At 41.6% G+C, this 20790-nt stretch overlaps 1 protein-coding gene across 3 annotated transcripts in view; it reads right to left on the bottom strand.

Moving 5' to 3' along the window:
- LOC149462135 (S-adenosylhomocysteine hydrolase-like protein 1) overlaps positions 1–20790 on the bottom strand; it is a 461588-nt gene that overhangs the window by 152504 nt on the left and 288294 nt on the right. For all 3 annotated transcript variants that reach the window (XM_089677371.1, XM_089677372.1, XM_089677373.1), the window contains exon 10: positions 648–736. In XM_089677371.1, the coding sequence (XP_089533497.1) occupies positions 648–736 (89 nt within the window). The remainder of the gene's footprint in view (positions 1–647; positions 737–20790) is intronic.

Raw genomic sequence — 20790 nt, 5'->3', positions numbered from 1 at the left:
GAGCCCCAGAGAACTGGAGAACCAATAAAGACCACAAAGCTTCAAATCCTTTCCCGCTCTATCCAAAACTAAAGAAAAAAAACATTTAGGATGACACACACTAAGATTGAACAGCTGTCATTAGGATGACCAAATTCTCACACAGTGACAAATACAAGATAGTAGAGCGAGTATGGTAATTTTTTCAAGAAGCAGTATGCCCTGGCTGGTCTTATTTTTGATTATCAGAGCAGTGCATTGTACCTAAATTGGGAATGTGTACTAGCTGGAACACATTTTTTAGATCAACAGACTTGCTCTTTACTTATTTTAAACGAATAGCAGAGCTTTTTCTTCCCTCCAGCTGCATCAGCATTTGGATTTGCAGATCCCCTTTCTCCTCCATTGTATTTAAGCTGATGTGCTGTGATGGTGGCTGTGTTTGGTTGATTTTGGTCTAATTTAGGTATACTGAATATCAAAGGCCAGGAGAAAAAAATCCATTTGAGAGATTGTGAGATTGTGGATAGCCCTTTGGAGTTTTTATTAACCTCATAAATGCAAAAATGTCATCCCCAAATTTTGCTTTCATGTGGTGCTAATTGTTATTTAATCCATGAAAAATAGCATTTATAAAGTGGTTATGGTTGTAATAAAACTAAGCTTACCAAGCTTGTAGTGCACAGATGGGGTCAATTTCTGTGACATGCACAACAGCACCTAGGGCCTTCAGAGCTGCACAGCACCCTTTCCCAACCTGCACATACACAAAAAAAATGGAATTGATTGTCATTGTTTAACGTATTTTGAGCATTTATATTTGGCTATTAGCAGCCAAGGGATATTTATATCACGCAAGTCATTCTGACTAGTCTGTATTAAAACAGGTGCATCTTTGTGTAATGTAAACCAGAAAACCAGAAAGCAAACCTAAAACATCAAAATATAGATTTAGGATTAAAGTCTCTAAACCACTTGCTGCCCAAGCCAATTCTGACACTTCTCATATACATGTAATACAATCTGCATCTAACAAACATTATATATTTTCTGAAAGCAAAGGCCATGGAGAAAAAAAATGTTTTTTGCAACTTTTTGTATGTCAAACTATACTTGTGCTGCTTTTTTTGGAAAAAATATACACTTTTATGAATTTTAGCACACACAAGCACAATGTAATGCCCAATTGTTTGGCAAAATGTAAAAGATGATGTTACACTGAGTAAATAGATACCAAACATGTCAGGCTTTAAAATTACGCACACATGTAGAATGGCCAAACTATTGTACTTACAAATCTCCATAGACGACCACCTATCTTTTTACCCATAGCCCGGGCCTGGAAGTCCTCAGGGGTTGATTTTCAGGGGGTGAAGACACAGATGACTGCTCTGATGCTTAATGAACAAACGCCTAGCATCTTGAACGATTCACTCTAAATTCGAGCTTGGGAAGGCGGCAAAAGGCCACCATATGTAAAAATGATCCAGCAACCGAACCAACCGAACCAAACAGACCACAGGACATCATCTGTCACCTACACCGCTATACCCACAAGGAGATAATTGTGCGAAAGGCCTGGACCATGGAAACTGTTGACTTTGACGGTGCTGCCATTAACATCTTGCCAGACCTTCCCAAGGGCACCTTACACTGCCAAGCCGTACTGTAGTCAGTGTTGGACAAGCTGCGGCAATTGGGCCATACGTACCGTTGGGTTTCCCCTTTTCTCTGACTGTCCGGTAAGGGACTTCATCGTTCACATTACATAGACCTGCCGCCCTCCAGGATCTGTTTGCCTTCGTATAGATTCCACCCATCTCCCTACCGGACTCGTTGCAGCTGCTGCCATTCTGCATCCAGCACTCTGGCCTTACACCTACACAACTGGGCTTACCTCCCTGGTCGACCAGACTGAGACATGGATCCCACACCCAGCAACCGGCTTCCACACATGAATCATGACCTTGTTCCCGTGAATCTGGGAGCCTATCTGGGATCCCCCCCCCGACTGGTTGAAGACATGCTGTCTGCATAGCCCTGTCCATGAGACTTGAGGCTTATGTTATGTGTACCATGCTATATCCTACTGGAGGGCTTGAAGGTCTTTGCACCTCAATGTTTTTCCTCTCTTGCCTGTTGATGCACTGCAGTTGGGCCATACCTGCATCAGGGACACTGCCGATTGCCTTCAGGCTATACATGCTGCCTCGGGGGCTTGCCCCTCATTTTTTTCTTTCATTGCTGCCATGTTTATTAGCTGTAGGGCACAGTGAATGGAGGCGTTGCCCCTACTGCCAATATGGATTTGAGTAGATTATGTTTATAATGTCTAAGTGTGCTGCTCGCTCGCAGGCCCATTTTTTATATTGTTTTGGGGGACTGAACAACTCACTGTGGCATAGAATTCCCCCAATACCAATATTCAGTTATGAATTAATTAAAGGTGATGTAGCGCTGCTAATGAACATCAATCAGTACTAACAAACAATACAGGTGGATAAACTGTGCTCATAATCATAATGTGAATAAATGACCAAGAACATAGGCCAAACATATAAATTAATGAATAATGTGAATAAAGATAATAAAGTGCTTTAAATAATGGAGTTCATAAGTTATCAAATATCACATGATCCTACACCTTAAATACAATTCCATGGTGAATGTGAATTTTCATGCTAACAACAGTGCCACTACGTTATCAAAGAACTCTCACCTCCAACACATGTAAAAACTGCATGTTATTAATATGACATCTACACACATCCAGACCTTATATCTCCTTACTCCATTCCTCCTCCCATATAATGGATACTTTTAAGATGGTAATAAAATCCTCTGTCTCAGCAGATACCAGTCAGCTCCAACGCATGTAACACCTGCATGTATTTAATAAGACATCTCCATAAATCCGGACCTCACAATATCTTATTTAGCCACTTGAGGGCTATCCACTCCTCCTCCCATATAATGGATAATAATAAGTAATAATGTTAATCTTCCATTTCACCAGCTGCCAGTACCTCACCCAAATGAAAGAATGCCTCATATAGTGCAGTAAGTCAGTAAAAAAAAAAAAAAAATATTTATTAAAATCACACTTACATTGTATATTAAAATGAAAAGTGCTTTAAAACAACCATGGATCCTCTTCTTCAAAACGGTCTCTCACACCTACACGTTACATCACCGTAACGGGACTTCATCAGGGGATAGTAGGGGGCAGATATCATGTCTTTAAATAGTCTGTTCTATTACTACGATTGGTGGCCATTTTGTCAAAGTCCGGTCTATAACAGCCATTTTGCCTATGATTTACAGCATATAGTGTATGGCCATTGCTAGAATGTCTGGCGGCCATTTCGACAAGGCTCTTGCAAACACTCTCTTACAGGTTCTCCACAAGTTCCAACTTACCGATGTCTGGCAAATGTTCCACCCCGATGAAAGAGACTATTCTTTTTACTCACCCCCCCCAGCATAAGGCGCACTCTCGCATTTACCTTTTTGTTATTCCCCATTGCCGGTTTCCTGTGGTTACAGCCGTAAATATAGGAAACACTACTGACCATGCTCCAATTACATCAAAACTTGCTTTGACTGCAGAGCCTACTTCATGACAAAACAGTAGTTGAGGGTGTGACCAAAGAGCATCAGTTCTGTTTTCAAACGAACTCCACACAAGACAGCGACCCAGGGACAGTGTAGGAAGCACATAAAACTGGAGCCCCAACACAAACAGAACCCTAATACACCAGTAAAGAAAGAACTTTTAAGCCTGTGTAGACATGTTACCTCCCTTCTCCAACATAAGGCCAAGGTGGCATTACAACAACGGCGCAACAGAGAGCTTCATGGAAGCCTTACATCACCATGTGCAATGCAAAGTGTTGGATTACAGTGTGAAGCACGCCGCCACTGGACTCTAGAGCAGTGGAGAAGTGTTCTCTGGAGTAACAAATCATGTTCCTCTGTCTGGCAATCCAATGGACATGTCTGGGTTTGGTGGTTGCCAGGACAACGGTGCTTGCCAGACTGCATTTTTGCCAAGTGTAAAGTTTGGTGGAGGGGGATTATGGTGTAGGATTGTTTTTCAGAGGATGGGCTTGGCTCCTTAGTTCCAGTGAGGGGAACTCTTAAGGCATCAACATACCAAGACATTTTGGACAATTCCATGCTCCCAACTTTGTGGGAACAGTTTGGGGATGGCACCTTTCTGTTCAATAATGACTGAGCACCAGTGCACAAAGCAAGGTCCATAAAGACATGGATGAGCGAGTTTGGGGTGGAGGCACTTGACAGGGCTGCACAGTTTTAGTCCTGATCTCAACCCGATAGAACACCTTTGGGATGAATTTGAACGAAAACAGCGAGCCAGGCCTTCTTGTCCGACATCAGTGCCTAACCTCACAAATGCATTTCTGGAAGAATCGTCAAACATTCCCATAGACACACTCCTAAACCTTGTGGACAGCCTTCCCAGAAGAGCTGAAGCTGTTAAAGCTGCAAAGGGTGGGCTAAATCAATATTGAACCCTATGGACTAAGACTGGGATGCCACTGAAGTTCATCTGCATGTAAAGGCAGGTGTCCCGATATTTTTGGCAATATAGTTTATATCCCTCCATGACGGGACCAAACCTACGCGCTTAATTTTCTGCCCTTGCTCCGTAAAATACGGACCTTTCCAAATGGCCTTAGAACCTCTTCTGGTTCGGTAGGTGCAATATCATTAAAATGTTACCAAAATATTCATATCGCTTTCAAGTTTTGCCAATGCATATAGCCTTGGAATTTTTCAAACAAACCAATGCCCTAGTAATCAACTTTATTTGGGCCCACAAGAGTCCTAGTACAACGATGCCTCTTGAATTTGCCTAAATGCCATAGTGGACTTGCAGTACCTGACATACAGAAATATTACCAGGCAGCCCATCTGGAGAGACTTATTCACTGGTGTAGACACGCTGAAATCAAACTATGACCACAGACTAAGCAGTCCCAAAGCAATCTCCCCTTGTGTCATGCAGCGTGGTGCTTTTGAGACCTCCTCCCCACTCTTAAAACGCACCCGACCCTGGGAACCACCTTGAATATATGCTCCCGGATACGTTCCACCTCGTTATCTATTCACTCCCCCCACGTATCCTATTGTGGAGAATCCCTGCTTCTCCCCTGGACTGCAAAGGAGACCATTTAACATTGTCCTAGACTCTCAATGTTTCCAGGATTCTCATTGCATGGAATCAGCTCTCGACTTTTGAAGTGCCTTACAGCTTCGACATTTCTTGAACTGCTATCCACCCCCCAACAGATTTCAACATCAGTTGACTACCTTGTAACGACTTTGTGGGGGGACTTGTCACCTTTCCCATTCTCTCTCTCAGATGTACTCCCAGCTGATTGCTCTGCCGGATGCTTATGCTCCCCCCTTCCTATGGAAGTGGGAACTGACATTAAATAGAAGCTTTTCCTTAACTCAGCATAGGTGGATTATTCATTTTGCTTTAAATTCGTCCATCTGTACATGGATTAAAAAAAACAATTTTAAAATCCTTACTAGATGGTACTGCATGCTAATGGTGCTTCAAAAATATCTCCACACGATTCTGGACCGTTGCTGGAGAAGCCAGGAGGGAAAGGGGTTCTTACTGCACACTTTTTGGTCCTGCCAAAATTGGAACACTTCTGGAATCTCAAAGGTTCACCGATTATGACCTTCCAGAAGACCCTGCTCTATTTCTCCTACATGCCTCGGATATTCCCAAGAAAATGTACAACAAATTGTTCCTACACCATCTGTTTAATGATACCAAATTGGGGTCACTTCTTTTATGTATGTTTTCATTGTATTATGCTGCTCTGTGAGTGCTGGATACTTTAAATAAAGAATTTGCAAAAAAAAAAAAGTGATCCAGCAGCTGTATAGCTGCTCGGGTCAATTTTACATTATAGAGCATAGCCATCTCTTAAAACAAAAAAACAAGTGATACTGGGTCATGACTACAGCCAAGGCCATGGAAGAGCCACTGAATCCAGAGGATGGGTACATCCATTTGCGGGAAGTGGTTAAAGTGTATTGTGGTGTATCAGCCCCAGGTTCAGGCAGTATGCGACTGTTTTTCTTTGTTTTGCAATGTAGTGAGCTTGCTGGGATGGTTGAGGGGTTAAGGAGCCCGGCTGAAGCAGGTCTGAGTGCTCTGAGTTCCATAAAGCTCTGTTCACATTTTGCATAGTGTTCCCTCTCACATTTCATTTTGCGTGTTTTCACAGCCTAGATGTATAGAGGGGCTCAAAATCCAGGGAGCACCTTTGGGCTCTCAAGGAGAATAAATGAAGCAACTCATTTCCTGACTACTGATTAAATTTTTGGAGGACCTGGAGCACCAGTGGACACACCCACAAACACACCAAGGTACTTTCTGAAAGGCATAGCGGGTCTTTTAAAAATGTCATTTTTCACCACAAGTTTTTGGAAAATGCAAGAAAGAAAATGAAAATCTTTTTTTTTTTTTTTTTACACAAAGCTGCCAATCAATGAGATATTTCTAACACAAATCATAGTCATATGTAGAATTCACACCAACACACATTCTGGTACTCCTCCCGAGTATGGCGATACCACATGAGACTTTTTCTCAGCCAAGCCATATAGAGGGGCCCAAAACCAAAGGAAGCACCTTCAGGCATTCTATGGTTATCGACACATCTAATCTCCTGACTACCTCATGTTTATGGAGGCCCTGGAGTACCAGGACACTGAAAATACCCACAAAATGAACACATTTTGAAGAGTAAAAACCCCAAGTTATTTATTTTTTTTGTAAAAGAGGCACGGTGAGTCTTTTGAGCACAATTTTTTTGCAACAAGATTTTAGAACATGTGGAAAAAAAAGAAAACTACACAAAGTTGACAATCTAATAACACATTTTGCTACTCCTTCCATACCACATGTGTAATCAATAGTAATCCTGCACTATCTCCCACAAATCCCAATACATATCAATGTAAGCCGCCCCTTCTCACATTAAATAAAAATGAAACTACTGTACAACAGTGCGGCTGTCACAAGTTAGCCTGCAGTTTCTTGTTTGTGTATTCTTACCTCCTTGCTGCAGTGCTGTTCCTGATTCCTTTCACGTGTGGTTTGTCTCTGCTCACCTATGGGCGTCGTCTGCTATTCTCTGGGTTTTATTTCCTTCCCTTCCTGGCCCGCCTCCAAGTTCGCTTGTCTATATAAGAAATGCTTGGTCTAGCCCACTTTGCCTGAGCAACTTCTTAGTTCTCTGAACTCCTGTTTGTTGCAAACTCCTGTATCCTGCACCTGACTACACATGTACTGACCCGGCTTCGTTCACCGACTGTGCTTGTTTTCCGCCCATCCTGACCTTGGCTTGTTTATCGGATTTCCTGTTGTCTGCTCCTATTGCACTCTGCTCATGAGAGCGGTCCCTGCATCCTCAGCTGGGCGTACCTGGGGGCCGCGACCTGGTTCCAGCTTGCTGCAAGTCCATCCCCACCATCAGGGGCTCTGGTGAAGAAGCAGGCTGGGTCTTAGATTCCGTGCCCTGGGAAACCCCAAGTTGGCAATCTACAAAGGCTCACTACCACAGGCGCTTGACAGTGGCGCTATTCAACCAAATAACGATATAAAAACTAATCACATGAATCCATAAGTACTGTGAATACAAATAATATCCAACGCGCATGTACCAACCATGCATACAGTGACAGTAATTAATAGATAATTAAATACATAAAGAATTGGTGTCATATTTACACTCACCAGCCAATTTATTAGATACACTTGTTCAACTGCTTGGAAACACAAATTGCTAATCAGCCAATCACATGTCAGCAACTTATTGCATTTAGGCATCTAGACATGGTGAAGACAATTCATACCGAGCATTAGAATGGGGAAGAAAGGTGATTTAAGTAACTTTTAACGTGGCATGGTTGTTGGTGGCAGGCGGGCTGGTCTGAGCATTTCAAAAACTGCTGATCTACTGGGATTTTAACAAGCAACCTTTTCTAGAATTTACAGAGGAAGTTCTGAAAAATATTCAGTGAGCAGCAGTTGTGTGGATGAAAATGCCTTGTTGATGTCAGAGGACAGAAGAGAATGGGCAGACTGGTACGAGATGATAAAAAGGCAACAGTAACTCAATAACCACTTGCTACAATAAAGGTATAAAGAATACCATCTCTGAATGCACAACACGTCGAACCTTGCAGCAGATGGGCTATAGCAGCAGAAGATAACACCGGGTGCCATTTCTGTTAGCTAAGAACAGGAAACGGAGGCTACAATTCACACAGGCTCACCAAAACTGGACAATAGGAAACTGGAAAAAAGTTGCCTGGATTGACGAGGCTCTATTTCATCTGCGAGATTCAGATGGTAGAGTCAGAATTTGACGTAAACAACATGAGAGCATGGATCCATCCTGCCTTGTATCAACGGTTTAGGCTTGTGGTGTTGTAATGGCGTGGGGGGATATTTTCTTGGCACTAGCAAGGTGTACCTAACAAAGTGGCCAGTGAGTGTACATAAACAATGTGAAATAAATAACATGTAATGCATGTACAAACCATACGTCCAGTGAAAAATGAATATAATATTGAAAAGTGCAAACACAACCCCATCATGCTCCTCCATTATGAATTAAAAGTGCCCTCCGTGACAAAACAGTGTATCTTCATCATTTTCATGCATAAATAACCAGCATTACCTATGTCGCACATTTTCCTCAGTATGAACCTCCACCAATCTGCTCTGTCAGATGGACTCTCAGCTCCACAACTGGACCACTATATATGAAGAGGTTATCAGAGCATAACCCATTCATCACTGGAATTCATTTACATCCATATACATCCCCAGCAAGCACATGATCTCAAATATGAGACAAACGCTTCATAGTGTTCTCCATTTCCATTAATTTCTTTCAAAGACCATACTGAACTGTGCTTTACCAACTACTGAACTGTGCCTTAAGCTGGCCATAGATGGCTTGTATTTTAGCTGGTTCAGCAGGCACCGGCTGAGATTTGAACCATCTATGGGCAGGCTGATTGTACCCAAATCGATTGTTGTATGCATTGGGTAAAACCAGCCTGTTGGACTTTTCATGTGATTATTGCCAGCGGCTATAGTTATTAACAGTAATCACTGTGTTCTCCTGGCAGGGACGGCTCCCCCCCTGCGCTCCACTTCCCCTGTGCCTCCTGCCAGGAGAACAGTACACAATAGCTCTACAAGAGGGATTCACCCATTAAAAGAAAATGAATCATGTATGGCCAGCCTTAGTAAACGACTGAACTGTGCCGTAACTACTGAAGTCTGCATTATATATGTTTATATATAGAGCTGACAAAATCAATGGGATCACTAACAGGATCCCTAGCAGCAGGCAGTGTAAAGCAGAATTCGCATGCATCCATATACAGTTAACCAGATTGTAGCCAATTGAAAGAGCTAAGGACTGATGTAGCTAATGACAGACACTAAATTGTGAACACTGCTGCTGGCTTGTATAGAGAAGAGAGCAGGCTACTCTGAAACACTGCAAACAAGGTCCTCACACTGGGCAGAGAAGGATTTAAAAGGCTGAAAAAACACACTGAGGTCAGAGAAATAAGATAAGGTAGGCTCAGATCACAAGCTGACACACTGTAGACCACAGGTGGCAGTGTCTACAGCACGGGTGTCAAACTGGCGGCCCTCCAACTGTTGCCAAACTACAAGTCCCATGAGGCATTGCAAGATTGATAGTTACAAGCATAACTCCGAAAGGAAGAGGCATGATGGGACTTGTAGTTTTGCAACAGCTGGAGGGCCGCCAGTTTGACATCTCTGCTGTAGACACTTCCACTGGTACGGCAGTAAGCCCCTGGGGAGAAAGAAAGATTCACTTGCCTGGGATTCTACATGCAGATCTTCAGGCATGGAGCTCTGTCTCTCTCCACTTGTCACTGTGGTGCCTGAACTGGAAGTAGAGTTTTATACGGCACCCCTGGGGACTCTTCACAGTACACAGTATAAACACCCCCTAATTAAACCCTTTTTTGAAAAGTAAACACACAAAGTGTTTGCTCAGAGGCATAGCGAGTTTTTGAAGTATTTTTGCCACAAGTTTTTGTAAACCTTTTTGCACAAAGTTGTCATTATAATGAGATATTGCTTACACAAAAGCATGGGTACCCCAAAACACATCTGCACTTTTTTGCAGCCTAGCCATGTAGTGGGATCCAAAATCCAATGGGCACCTTCAGGCTTTCAAGCAGCCAAGATTTCACGTCTGAATTCCTGACTACCTATCACATTTTCTCAGGGCCTAAACTACCAGGAGAGTAAAATACCCCCAAAATTACCTGGTTTTGGAAAGTAGAAGTGCCAAGGTGCCATAAGAGGCATGGGGAGTCATTTGAGAGTTTATTTTCTTTTCACACATTTTTTAAAATTTATTTTTTTTCCTCCCACAAAGTTTTCATCTTAATGAGATATTTCTCTCACAAAATAAAAGGCATACTCAGAAATACACCCTAAAACACATTCCACTACTCCTCCTGAGTATGGCGATACCACATATGTGAGACTTTATCAGCCTAGCCGCATAAAGGGGCCCAAAACCCAAGGAGAGCGTTTAGACTTTCAAGGGGAATAATTACGTAATCTGAATATTGATAACACAGTTACTGGCTGGCGACCAAGACACTGGTTGTTGCCGACACGAGTACCTAATGACATCGGTACTGGTGCTGGCTAATGTGCAAGACATGAGTATTAGAACACTGTACTGGTGTTGGCTGGAGATCAGGACACTGGTAGTAGAACACTGTGTTGGTTGGTGATCAAGACACTGGTGTTGGCTGGCACTGGTATTAGGACACTTGTACTGTTGTCGACTTGCAATCAGGACACCGTTGCTGGCTGATACTAGTTTAAGAGAACATTTGTACTGGTGCTGGCTGGGGATCTGAACCCTAGTGCTAGCTGGCATGGATAATAAAACACTCTACTGGTGCTACGTGGAAATCAGGACACTGTGCTGGTGCTAGCTGATGATCAGGAAACTAGTACTGGCTAGTAATGGTTTTGGAACACTTGCACTGGTGCTGGCTATCAGGGCAATGGCGCCGTCTGGCACTGGTACAGAACACTTTTTGGATCTGAGTAGTGATCAGGACACTGGCTCTTGTACAAGAACACTTGTATTAGTGCTGTGTGACACTGCTATTAGCATACTTTACTGATGCTTACTGATGAGAAGGGCACTAGCTGGCTCTGGTACTGAAACACTGTGCTGGTGCTAGTTGACAGTCGGGACATTGGCGCTGGCTGGCACTGTTATTAGAACACGTCTGCCAGCTGGTAGTCAGGACACTGGCATTAGAACACAACTGGTGTTTACTGGTGATCAGGGCACTGGCTCTGGATGGCACTGGTATTAGAACACTGCACTGGTGTTTGTCAGTGATCAGGATACCAACTCCGGCTGGTATGTGTATTAGAACACTGTACTGGTGTTGGCTGGTGATCAGGATGCTGGTGCTAGCTTGCACTGCTACTAGAACACTATACTGCTTATTGGCAATCAGGGCACTGGTATTAGAACACTTGTACCACCTTTCGATCAGGACACTGGCACTGATATTAGAATAGTAGGTCCGGTGCTTACTGGCGATCATGGCTCTGGCCCTGCATGACACCGGTATTAGAACACTGTACTCATCCTTGCTGGCTTGCATTGGCACTTGAACACTGTACTGCTGTGCCTGATTATGAGCATGTAAAGTTCTGCCTTCCTCTCACATGGATCTGGATCACCATGTGAAAACAGGTAACTTGGTCTCCACAGGAGCAGTTGTTGCTTATCCAAATTCTGGAACTGACGGTGATCAGTCTTGCTCTCCTTTAGTGGTCAAAGCAGCTACAGGTTCTCCCAAAAAAAGTTCTGTCTGACAACACCACAGCCATGGCATCCATAAATTATCAAAGAGGCGCAAGAATTCCAGTGGATGGAATTTCACATTTCAACTCTGTCCACGATTCATATTCCAGGAGTTGAAAATTGCCAGATGGACTTCCTCAGCCAATAGCTGTTGGAAGTGGGGGAAACAGGCTCTTCATCCGGAAGTGTTTGGAGTTTGTTAACAAAAGGGTACTCCTGATGTGGATCTTCAGCATCCAGGTTCAGAACAAAACTGGACAGGTACGTTTACAAGTCCAGAGATCCACAGGCATTTGTGGTGGATACTCTGGTGGCCCCATGGGACCAGTTCTCCCTGATGTATACCTTCCCTCTGTTAGAGCTTCTTCTGCGGCTATTTTGCAGACCCCAACGGACCTAAATTTGGTAAGCTGTTTTACAAAAACCTCCCTTTGAGCCTCTTCATGACCTTCTTTTGGTACACTTGACAAAGAAGGTTCTGTTTCTGGTAACTAGTACTTCATAGGGTTTCAAAACTGGTAGCTCTTTCACATAAAGAGCTGTTCCTGGTGCTCCACCATAACATAGCGTTTTGACCTCAATCATCTTTCTTGCCTAAGGTTCTCTTGGCTTTTCATCTCAATCAAGACATAGCATTACCTTCCTTTTGTCCCAGGTCTCAGTTGCAGGGGGACAAAGCTCTCCACAATTTGGATGTTGTCTGTACTATCCAAACTTACGTAAAGTTGACTGTGGTGGCTAGGCACTCAGATTCCCTCTTTGTGCTGACTGAGGGTCCTAAAAAAGGTAATGCAGCTGCTACATCTACTGTTTCCCAGTAGATTAGTCAGCTTATTTCTCACTTTCATGGTCGGAAAGGTAGGGGTCCTCCTTTGCCAGTGAAAGCTCTTTGTACCAGGAGAGAAGAAGCCTCCTGGGCTGTCATCATGTTTCTGTTTCCCATACTTGGAAGGCCGCTGCCTGGTCTTCGGTTTACACTTTTTAAAAATTTTTACCAGGTAGATGCTAGAGCACATGAGGATGCTACTTTGCTTGCAGTCTTATGCAGGAATCTGAATGAGATGGTTCCTTTCCTAATTTGTTTTTTTGGGGCTTGTTGCCATGTTGTTCTCCCCTCATTTCAGTGCTGAAACCCATCCCTAATAGTAAGGATTACTAAGCTGTTCTGTTTCTCATGATGCATAGTAAAGAAAATTGGATTTACATCTTACTTGTAAAATCCATTTTTTGGACTAGGCCAATTTTTAGCTTTCAGTGCTCTCACACTTTGCATGACAATTAGTCATGAAAAACTACATCCAAATAGAATTTTTTTTCATTTTATGAGAGAAATAGAGCTTTATTTTGGTGGTATTTAATCAGTTTTTTTTATTTTAGCTAAATAAATAAAAAGAGACCAAAAATGTTGAAAAATTATTTTTGGAAATAAATCTTTCTTCATAAATGTAGGTCAAAATTGAATCTGCTACATTTGATTAAAATAACCGAAATCAATGTATATGATTTAGTCTGTGTGAACATTACAGAGACTACAAGCTATGATATATATACAGTGGGGATCGAAAGTTTGGGCACTTCAGCTAAAAATTTATATTAATGTGCATAAAGAAGCCAAGGAAAGATGGAAAAATCTCCAAAAGGCATCAAATTACAGATTAGACATTCTTATAATATGTCAACAAAAGTTAGATTTTATTTCCATCATTTACACTTTCAAAATAACAGAAAACAAAAAAATGGCGTCTGCAAAAGTTTGGGCACCCTGCAGAATTTATAGCATGCACTGCCCCCTTTGCAAAGCTGAGACCTGCCAGTGTCATGGATTGTTCTCAATCATCGTCTGGGAAAACCAGGTGATGTCAATCTCAAAGGTTTTAAATGCCCAGACTCATCTGACCTTGCCCCAACAATCAGCACCATGGGTTCTTCTAAGCAGTTTGTCTAGAAAACTGAAACTGAAAATAGTTGACGCTCACAAAGCTGGAGAAGGCTATAAGAAGATAGCAAAGCGTTTTCAGATGTCAATATCCTCTGTTCGGAATGTAATTAAGAAATGGCAGTCATCAGGAACAGTGGAAGTTAAAGCAAGATCTGGAAGACCAAGAAAAATATCAGACAGAACAGCTCGCAGGATTGTGAGAAAAACAATTCAAAACCCACGTTTGACTGCACGATCCCTCCAGAAAGATCTGGCAGACACTGAAGTTGTGGTACACTATTCCACTATAAAGAGATACTTGTACAAATATGGTCTTCATGGAAGAGTCATCAGAAGAAAACCTCTTCTACATCCTCACCACAAAAATCATCGTTTGAACTTTGCAAATGAACATATAGACAAGCCTGATGCATTTTGGAAACAAGTTCTGTGGACCGATGAGGTTAAAATTGAACTTTTTGGCCGGAATGAGCAAAGGTACGTTTGGAGAAGAAGGGGCACAGAATTGAATGAAAAGAACCTCTGTCCAACTGTTAAGCATAGGGTTGGATCAATCATGCTTTGGGGTTGTGTTGCAGCCAGTGGCACAGGGAACATCTCACGAGTAGAAGGAAAAATGGATTCAATAAAATTTCAGCAAATTTTGGATGGTAACTTGATGCCACCTGTGAAAAAGCTGAAGTTAAAGAGAGGATGGCTTCTACAAATGGATAATGATCCTAAACACACCTCGAAATCCACGGGGGATTACATCAAGAGGCGTAAACTGAAGGTTTTGCCATGGCTTTCACAATCTCCTGACCTCAACATAATTGAAAATCTATGGATAGACCTTAAAAGAGCAGTGCGTGATAGACAGCCCAGAAATCTCAAAGAACTGGAAGACTTTTGTAAGGAAGAATGGGCAAAGATACCTCAAACAAGAATTGAAAGACTCTTGGCTGGCTACAAAGAGCGTTTACAAGCTGTGATACTTGCCAAAGGGGGCAGTACAAGATATTAACTCTGCAGGGTGCCCAAACTTTTGCAGACACCATTTTTTCGTTTTCTGTTATTTTGAAAGTGTAAATGATGGAAATAAAATCTAACTTTTGTTGACATATTATAAGAATGTCTAATCTGTAATTTGATGCCTTTTGGAGATTTTTCCATCTTTCCTTGGCTTCTTTATGCACATTAATACAAATTTTTAGCTGGGATGCCCAAACGTTCGATCCCCACTGTATATATATATATATATATATATATATATATATATATATATATATACACACATACAGGTGAAACTCGAAAAATTAGAATATTGTGCAAAAGGTCATTTATTTCAGTACAGCTGTCACGCCGCATTGAGGCAGTAATTGCTGCAAAAGGGGCCCAAACCAAGTACTGAGTACATATGCATGCTTATACTTTTCAGAGGTCCGATATTGTTCTATGTACAATCCTTGTTTTATTGATTGCATGTAATATTCTAATTTTCTGAGATAGTGGATTTGGGGTTTTCATGAGCTGTAAGCCATAATCATCACAATTGTGACAAATCACGGCTTGAACTATCATGCTTTGCATGTAATGAGTCTATCTCATATATTAGTTTCACCTTTTAAGTTGCATTACTGAAATAAATGAACTTTTGCACGATATTCTAATTTTTCGAGATTCACCTGTATATATATATAAAAATCGATTAGTCCTTATGTACTGACAGCCTGAGGCCCTAAAGTACATATACTCCCAAATGACCCCTTATTGGAAAGTAGATCCCCCCAAAGGATTTAGTACAAGGTATGGTGAATTTTTTAAGTTCTTTGGAAAATATAAAAGTTAAATAATCCTCACTTTAACAAGTTAATTCTCACACATGGCATAGGCATACTGCAATTACACCCAAAAACACATTGTTACTCCTCACGAGTAAGGGAATACCACATGTGAAATTTTTTCACAGCCTAGCCACATAAAGGTGCCCAAAATTCAAGAAGCACCTTCAGGCTTTGAAGGAGAATAATTTCCTGACAACCTTTCACATTTTTGAAGGCCCTAGAGCACCGGCAAAATGGAAACAACCACAAAATGACAACATATTGGAAAGCAAACACACCTACATATTTTCTAGGAAGCATAATGAGTGTTTTGAACATGTTATTTTTTTTGCCCCAAGTTTTTGAGAAATTTGGAAAGAAAATGAAAACATATTTTTTTTTTTTTACATAACGTTGTCAATTTATAACATATTTCTACAACACAGCATGAACATACCAAGAAATACAACCCAAAATACATTCTGCTACTCCTCCTGAGTATGACTATACCACATGTGAGACTTTTTCCACAGCCTAGCCACATAGAAAAGCCAAGAAGCACCTTCAGGAGTTCTAAGGCATAAATTACACTTCCTGTCACATTTTTGGAGGCTCTGGAACACCGAGACAGTTGAAACACCCACAAAATTACCACCTTTTGGAAAGCAAACACTCCAACATAGTTTTTGGAAAAATGTGCAAAGAAAATGAATAAAAAAAATATATATATATATATATAATAATAATTATATATATAATAAATATACATATATATATATATATATATATATATATATATATATATATATATATATATAAAATTTGATATAATTTGTTTTTAACACAAAGTTGTAATTTTCTAAAGATATTTCCAACACACAGCACAGGCATGATTAGAATGACACAACAAACACATTCTGCTATTCCTCCAAAGTATGTGCTAAGGGCCCTTATTCTCTGTGGCAGATGTGACACCCCACTACTAGTACCTGGCCTGTCACCTGGGTGTACTGCTCTGCTGGTGTTTGCCACTTCACCAGGATGTACAAAGCTGCCAATCTACTACAGACACTGGCTACATGTTGACGGTCCACGGGACACAGACAGATGTTGATACTGCAATGGAACACTGACGGGACCTCTGGTACACTGTAACAAAATGTTGATGGGACACTGGTACAGACATTGATGTGCACAGAGACAGATGGCTGCACTGTGTGTGATATGTGTAACTGCATGGTAAAATCATAAGTTACTCACAGATCGGCTCTCCTCACTTGGGCTGTTTGTTTACATTGTGGAAAAGCTGTGATTGGACACAGCCTTCACATGATCGCAAGGGCAAAAGAGAGCAGATCTGCTGATCAAGGCTGTGTGCAAAGGAAAGAGATATCACACTATCGCACCACCGCGCACAAGCCTCAGGAGTGGGAGAATGTACAGGCATGACATTCTAGATCGACGCTTGTTCCGCGTGGCAGTTTATCTACAATGACTGGGTAGGAAGCAGTTAAGCTGCTCTTTGTCCTGTCATGTACTCCAAGAAATGGATTGTACAGGCAAGTAAAAAATCCATATTCTACTGGTATTGTACCCCAGAAGTATTACACAACTTACACCCTGGCACAGCACCCAAATAATGAAATTATCTGGTAAGTTGGCTCTTTGCCTCACATATACTGCACAAGCTAAAGTAATAAATGCTCTTTTTATAAGAAAGTTAAAAGAAGTATGGCTAAAGCTCTTTTGGTCATACTTCTCCTGTGGGTCACAGGAGTTCACTTAGTTCTGCACACTTGTGACCCAGATTCAGCTAAAGCCCACTGTTGGATGGCATCACAGAACCAGTCCAGGCACTAAAGGAATCCTGACAATGTCAGGATCCGCCCACATTCCTGACCAGCAGCTCGCTTAGCCTCTCAGCATGCCACTGGGAGACTGTTCCAGCTGCTCCCACACCCTCCACAATTCAGTGCTTCAGTCAGCACTGGACCAGCAGGGAATAGAGTAGTGACTGAAAGTCCCTACTCCCATCCATACATACACATATTTGGGCCAATTTAGACCAGAGCCAATTAACCTACTAGCATGTCTTTGTCTAATTCCATGTCACAAATTTCAGCTTTGACTTTTCTCTGTAAATACAGTATGTAGCAGAACCGACCTAGACTGCGCTTGGGTACTTCCGTTATAATACCGCTTCCCCGTCCGAACACCCATCACAGACACCACAGCCGACCAAACAAGACTAGACGACACCAATCTGTCTGAACATGGAACTCTTTATTTTAAACTCGAACTGGCTTTTTATACACTTAGGGGGCAATCCCCCCTCCCTGCATTAAGACTCACGGTGGGGCAATCTACACTTAGCAACAAGAGACACACAGGTATTCAAACTTCACACCAGCAGACAGTCCCATCAGGAGGGAAGGCTGCTGGCGACACCCCCCACTAAGCTAATACACAAACACATACATCCCATAATAGTTTGCTCCCAAGCAAGACACACAATAGAACAATGGGATGCAACTACATTGCATTAAACAACCAACAACCATCCACTTCAATATTAGGACAGATCAACCTGTACCCCTAACAGGCACAGATTGACTTACACATAATAGGGATATGGGAACTGTGTCACTCCTTGGCAAAAGGAAGTCCCAAGGAGTAAAAAAACTGAGACAGGGGTCTCCCCACCTCTCTAAAGTGAGCTGGGTTCCATGGGCCCCCCCACCCAAAGTGACTCCCATCACATCTCTGCTGTTGGTGACGAGCGTTGTGTTATCTGGTTGTGTTATAAGGCAGGTTATGTTTTGGCTGCCAACTTTGATACAGACAGACTCTTCTTCCAACTTTGTATTTATGAAGACTGCCTCATTGTATAGGTTGGACAGGTATGGTGGCAAGATGCGAGTTGCCGTATTCAGTTCTCATTGCAGCTTTTTGATTTTTGTAGAGGCTTTTTATCAAATGTATCCTCTGTTGTATTGTTTTCAGAAATACTTTGCTGGCATGTGGAATTAACCGCTGGCTCGCTGCTCTATAGTAGAAGTACTGTTACAGGGCAGCAGGGCTGTGCAAAATCCCGTATATATACAGGATTTGAATTTCCAGGTAGGGGGCGTGTGCACCGCCCTACCCGCACCGCCACTGATGGCTAGAGATGTCAATTACAACACAGGTCTCTCTCCTGTCAGAAAGGACATGCTGCTTTGTATTTCTCAGCATGTCTGCGTTGTAAAACAGCACATAATGTGAAACACACACAGCCCACAGTTAATTATTTGATCGCCCCAGTTGTTAACCCCTTCCTGCCCAGTGTCATTAGTACAGTGTCAGTGCTTTTTATTAGCACTGATCACTGCATCAGTGTCACTGGGGACGTCAGTGGCAGTTAGTAAGTTCCCACTCAGTGTCAGAATGTCCGACACAGTCCCGTTATATATGTCGCTGATCGCCGCCATTACTAGTATAAAAAAAATAAAAATTCCAGTATATATATTGCCATTTGTAGATGGTATGATGTGTAAACCAATTTGCATGTATTGGGATTTTTGTTTAGCAAAAACATGTAGCAGAATACATTTTGGCCTAAATTGATGACGAAATTTTATTTTTTTTATTTTTTTTATCGGATATGTTTTATAGCAAGAAGTAAAAAATATCGGGTTATTTTTCAAAGTTGTCAGTCTTTTTTTGTTTCTAGTGCAAAAAATAAATGCAGAGGTGATCAAATACAAAAAAAAAAAAAAAAAAAAAGCTCTATTTGTGGGAAAAAATATGACAAATTGCATTTATGTACAGCGTTGCATGACCGAGCAAAGTAACGCAGCGCTGTATCGCAAAAAATGGCCTGGTCAGGAAGGGGGGTAAATCTTTTGGATAGAGAGTGGTTAAGCATCCCTAGGTAGGAATTTCTGCAGCATTCTCTTAACCTCCTTAGCGGTAATCCCGAGTGTAGCTCGGGGTAAAATTTCTATACCAAAAGCGGTAACCCCTAGCTACACTCGGGCTTACCATGCGGCGCTGTTCTGGGGGTCCCTGCAGCACTTACCTTGTCCTTCGCTCCCACGATGTGTCCCCTGCAGCGTCCCCGGCTATCTCCTCCGGCCGATGCCGGCATCCGGCTTCTGTGTTCCGGTCCCTGTGACGTCGGGACGTACAGCGGGAAATTTGAAATTTTTAAAAAATGTAATTTTTGCTGTCATTGCTGTTTCAATGCATTTCACATATATTTTGTCCCTACTGCTTTGTCCTGTGCCCTGCCTGCATTTTGACTGTTCTTTCTGCCTGGAAACTGAGAAAAGTCCATGGCGTCCAAAAAGCATCCCTTTTATGTCAAAGGCGGTTTTAGAGCAGCTAGAGAACAGCGATAGTAAATCAGAACCACTTGCAGAATTGAGTGATAATGATTTGTGGGGAAATTCGTCATCAGACACTGAAAACGATTTTGCGACTTTGCTCAGCAATGTGCGAATTTGCCTCTGTATTTCAAATTTCAGTGTTTTTGGTTTGATTATATTATTTAATTAAATTTATTATTATTTTATTATTATTTTTTATGATTATTTATTAAATTATAATTTATGATTTCGTGTTTCAAATTTTATCATATCCGGAATGTTTAATAGACTCTTGTTCGTACAGATTTCAGTGAGTTATTCCTAAAAATTACAGCCTACAATAAAAAACTACATATTTCCATGCAAAAAAATGGTACCGCTTTCAGCACAAAAAAATCGGAAAGAATCATACCGCCAAGGAGGTTAATGTCCTGAAAAGTTAGTCTGGTTTTTCCTTTTACAAGCTCAACTTCATGTTTCTGAAAAAGTATTCATACCCCTTGAAATTTTTCACATTTTGTCATGTTACAACCAAAAACGTCAATCTATTTTGTTGGTATTTTATGTGATAGACCAACATAAAGTGGCACATAATTGCAAAGTGAAAGTAAAATGATAAATGGTCTAACATTTGTTACAAATAAATATCTGAAAAGTGTGGTGTGCATTTGTATTTAGCCCCCGAGTCGATATTTTGTAGAACCACCTTTGGCTGCAATTACAGCTGCAAGTCTTTTTGGATATGTCTCTACAAGCTTTGC

The sequence above is a fragment of the Staurois parvus genome, unplaced genomic scaffold (assembly GCF_062004578.1).
Source record: "Staurois parvus isolate SC_StPar_1 unplaced genomic scaffold, SC_StPar_1.0 ptg000185l, whole genome shotgun sequence".
NCBI lineage: Eukaryota > Metazoa > Chordata > Amphibia > Anura > Ranidae > Staurois > Staurois parvus.
The sequence above is the reverse complement of the archived record's forward strand: the minus strand, read 5'-3'. Positions and strand labels throughout refer to the sequence as shown.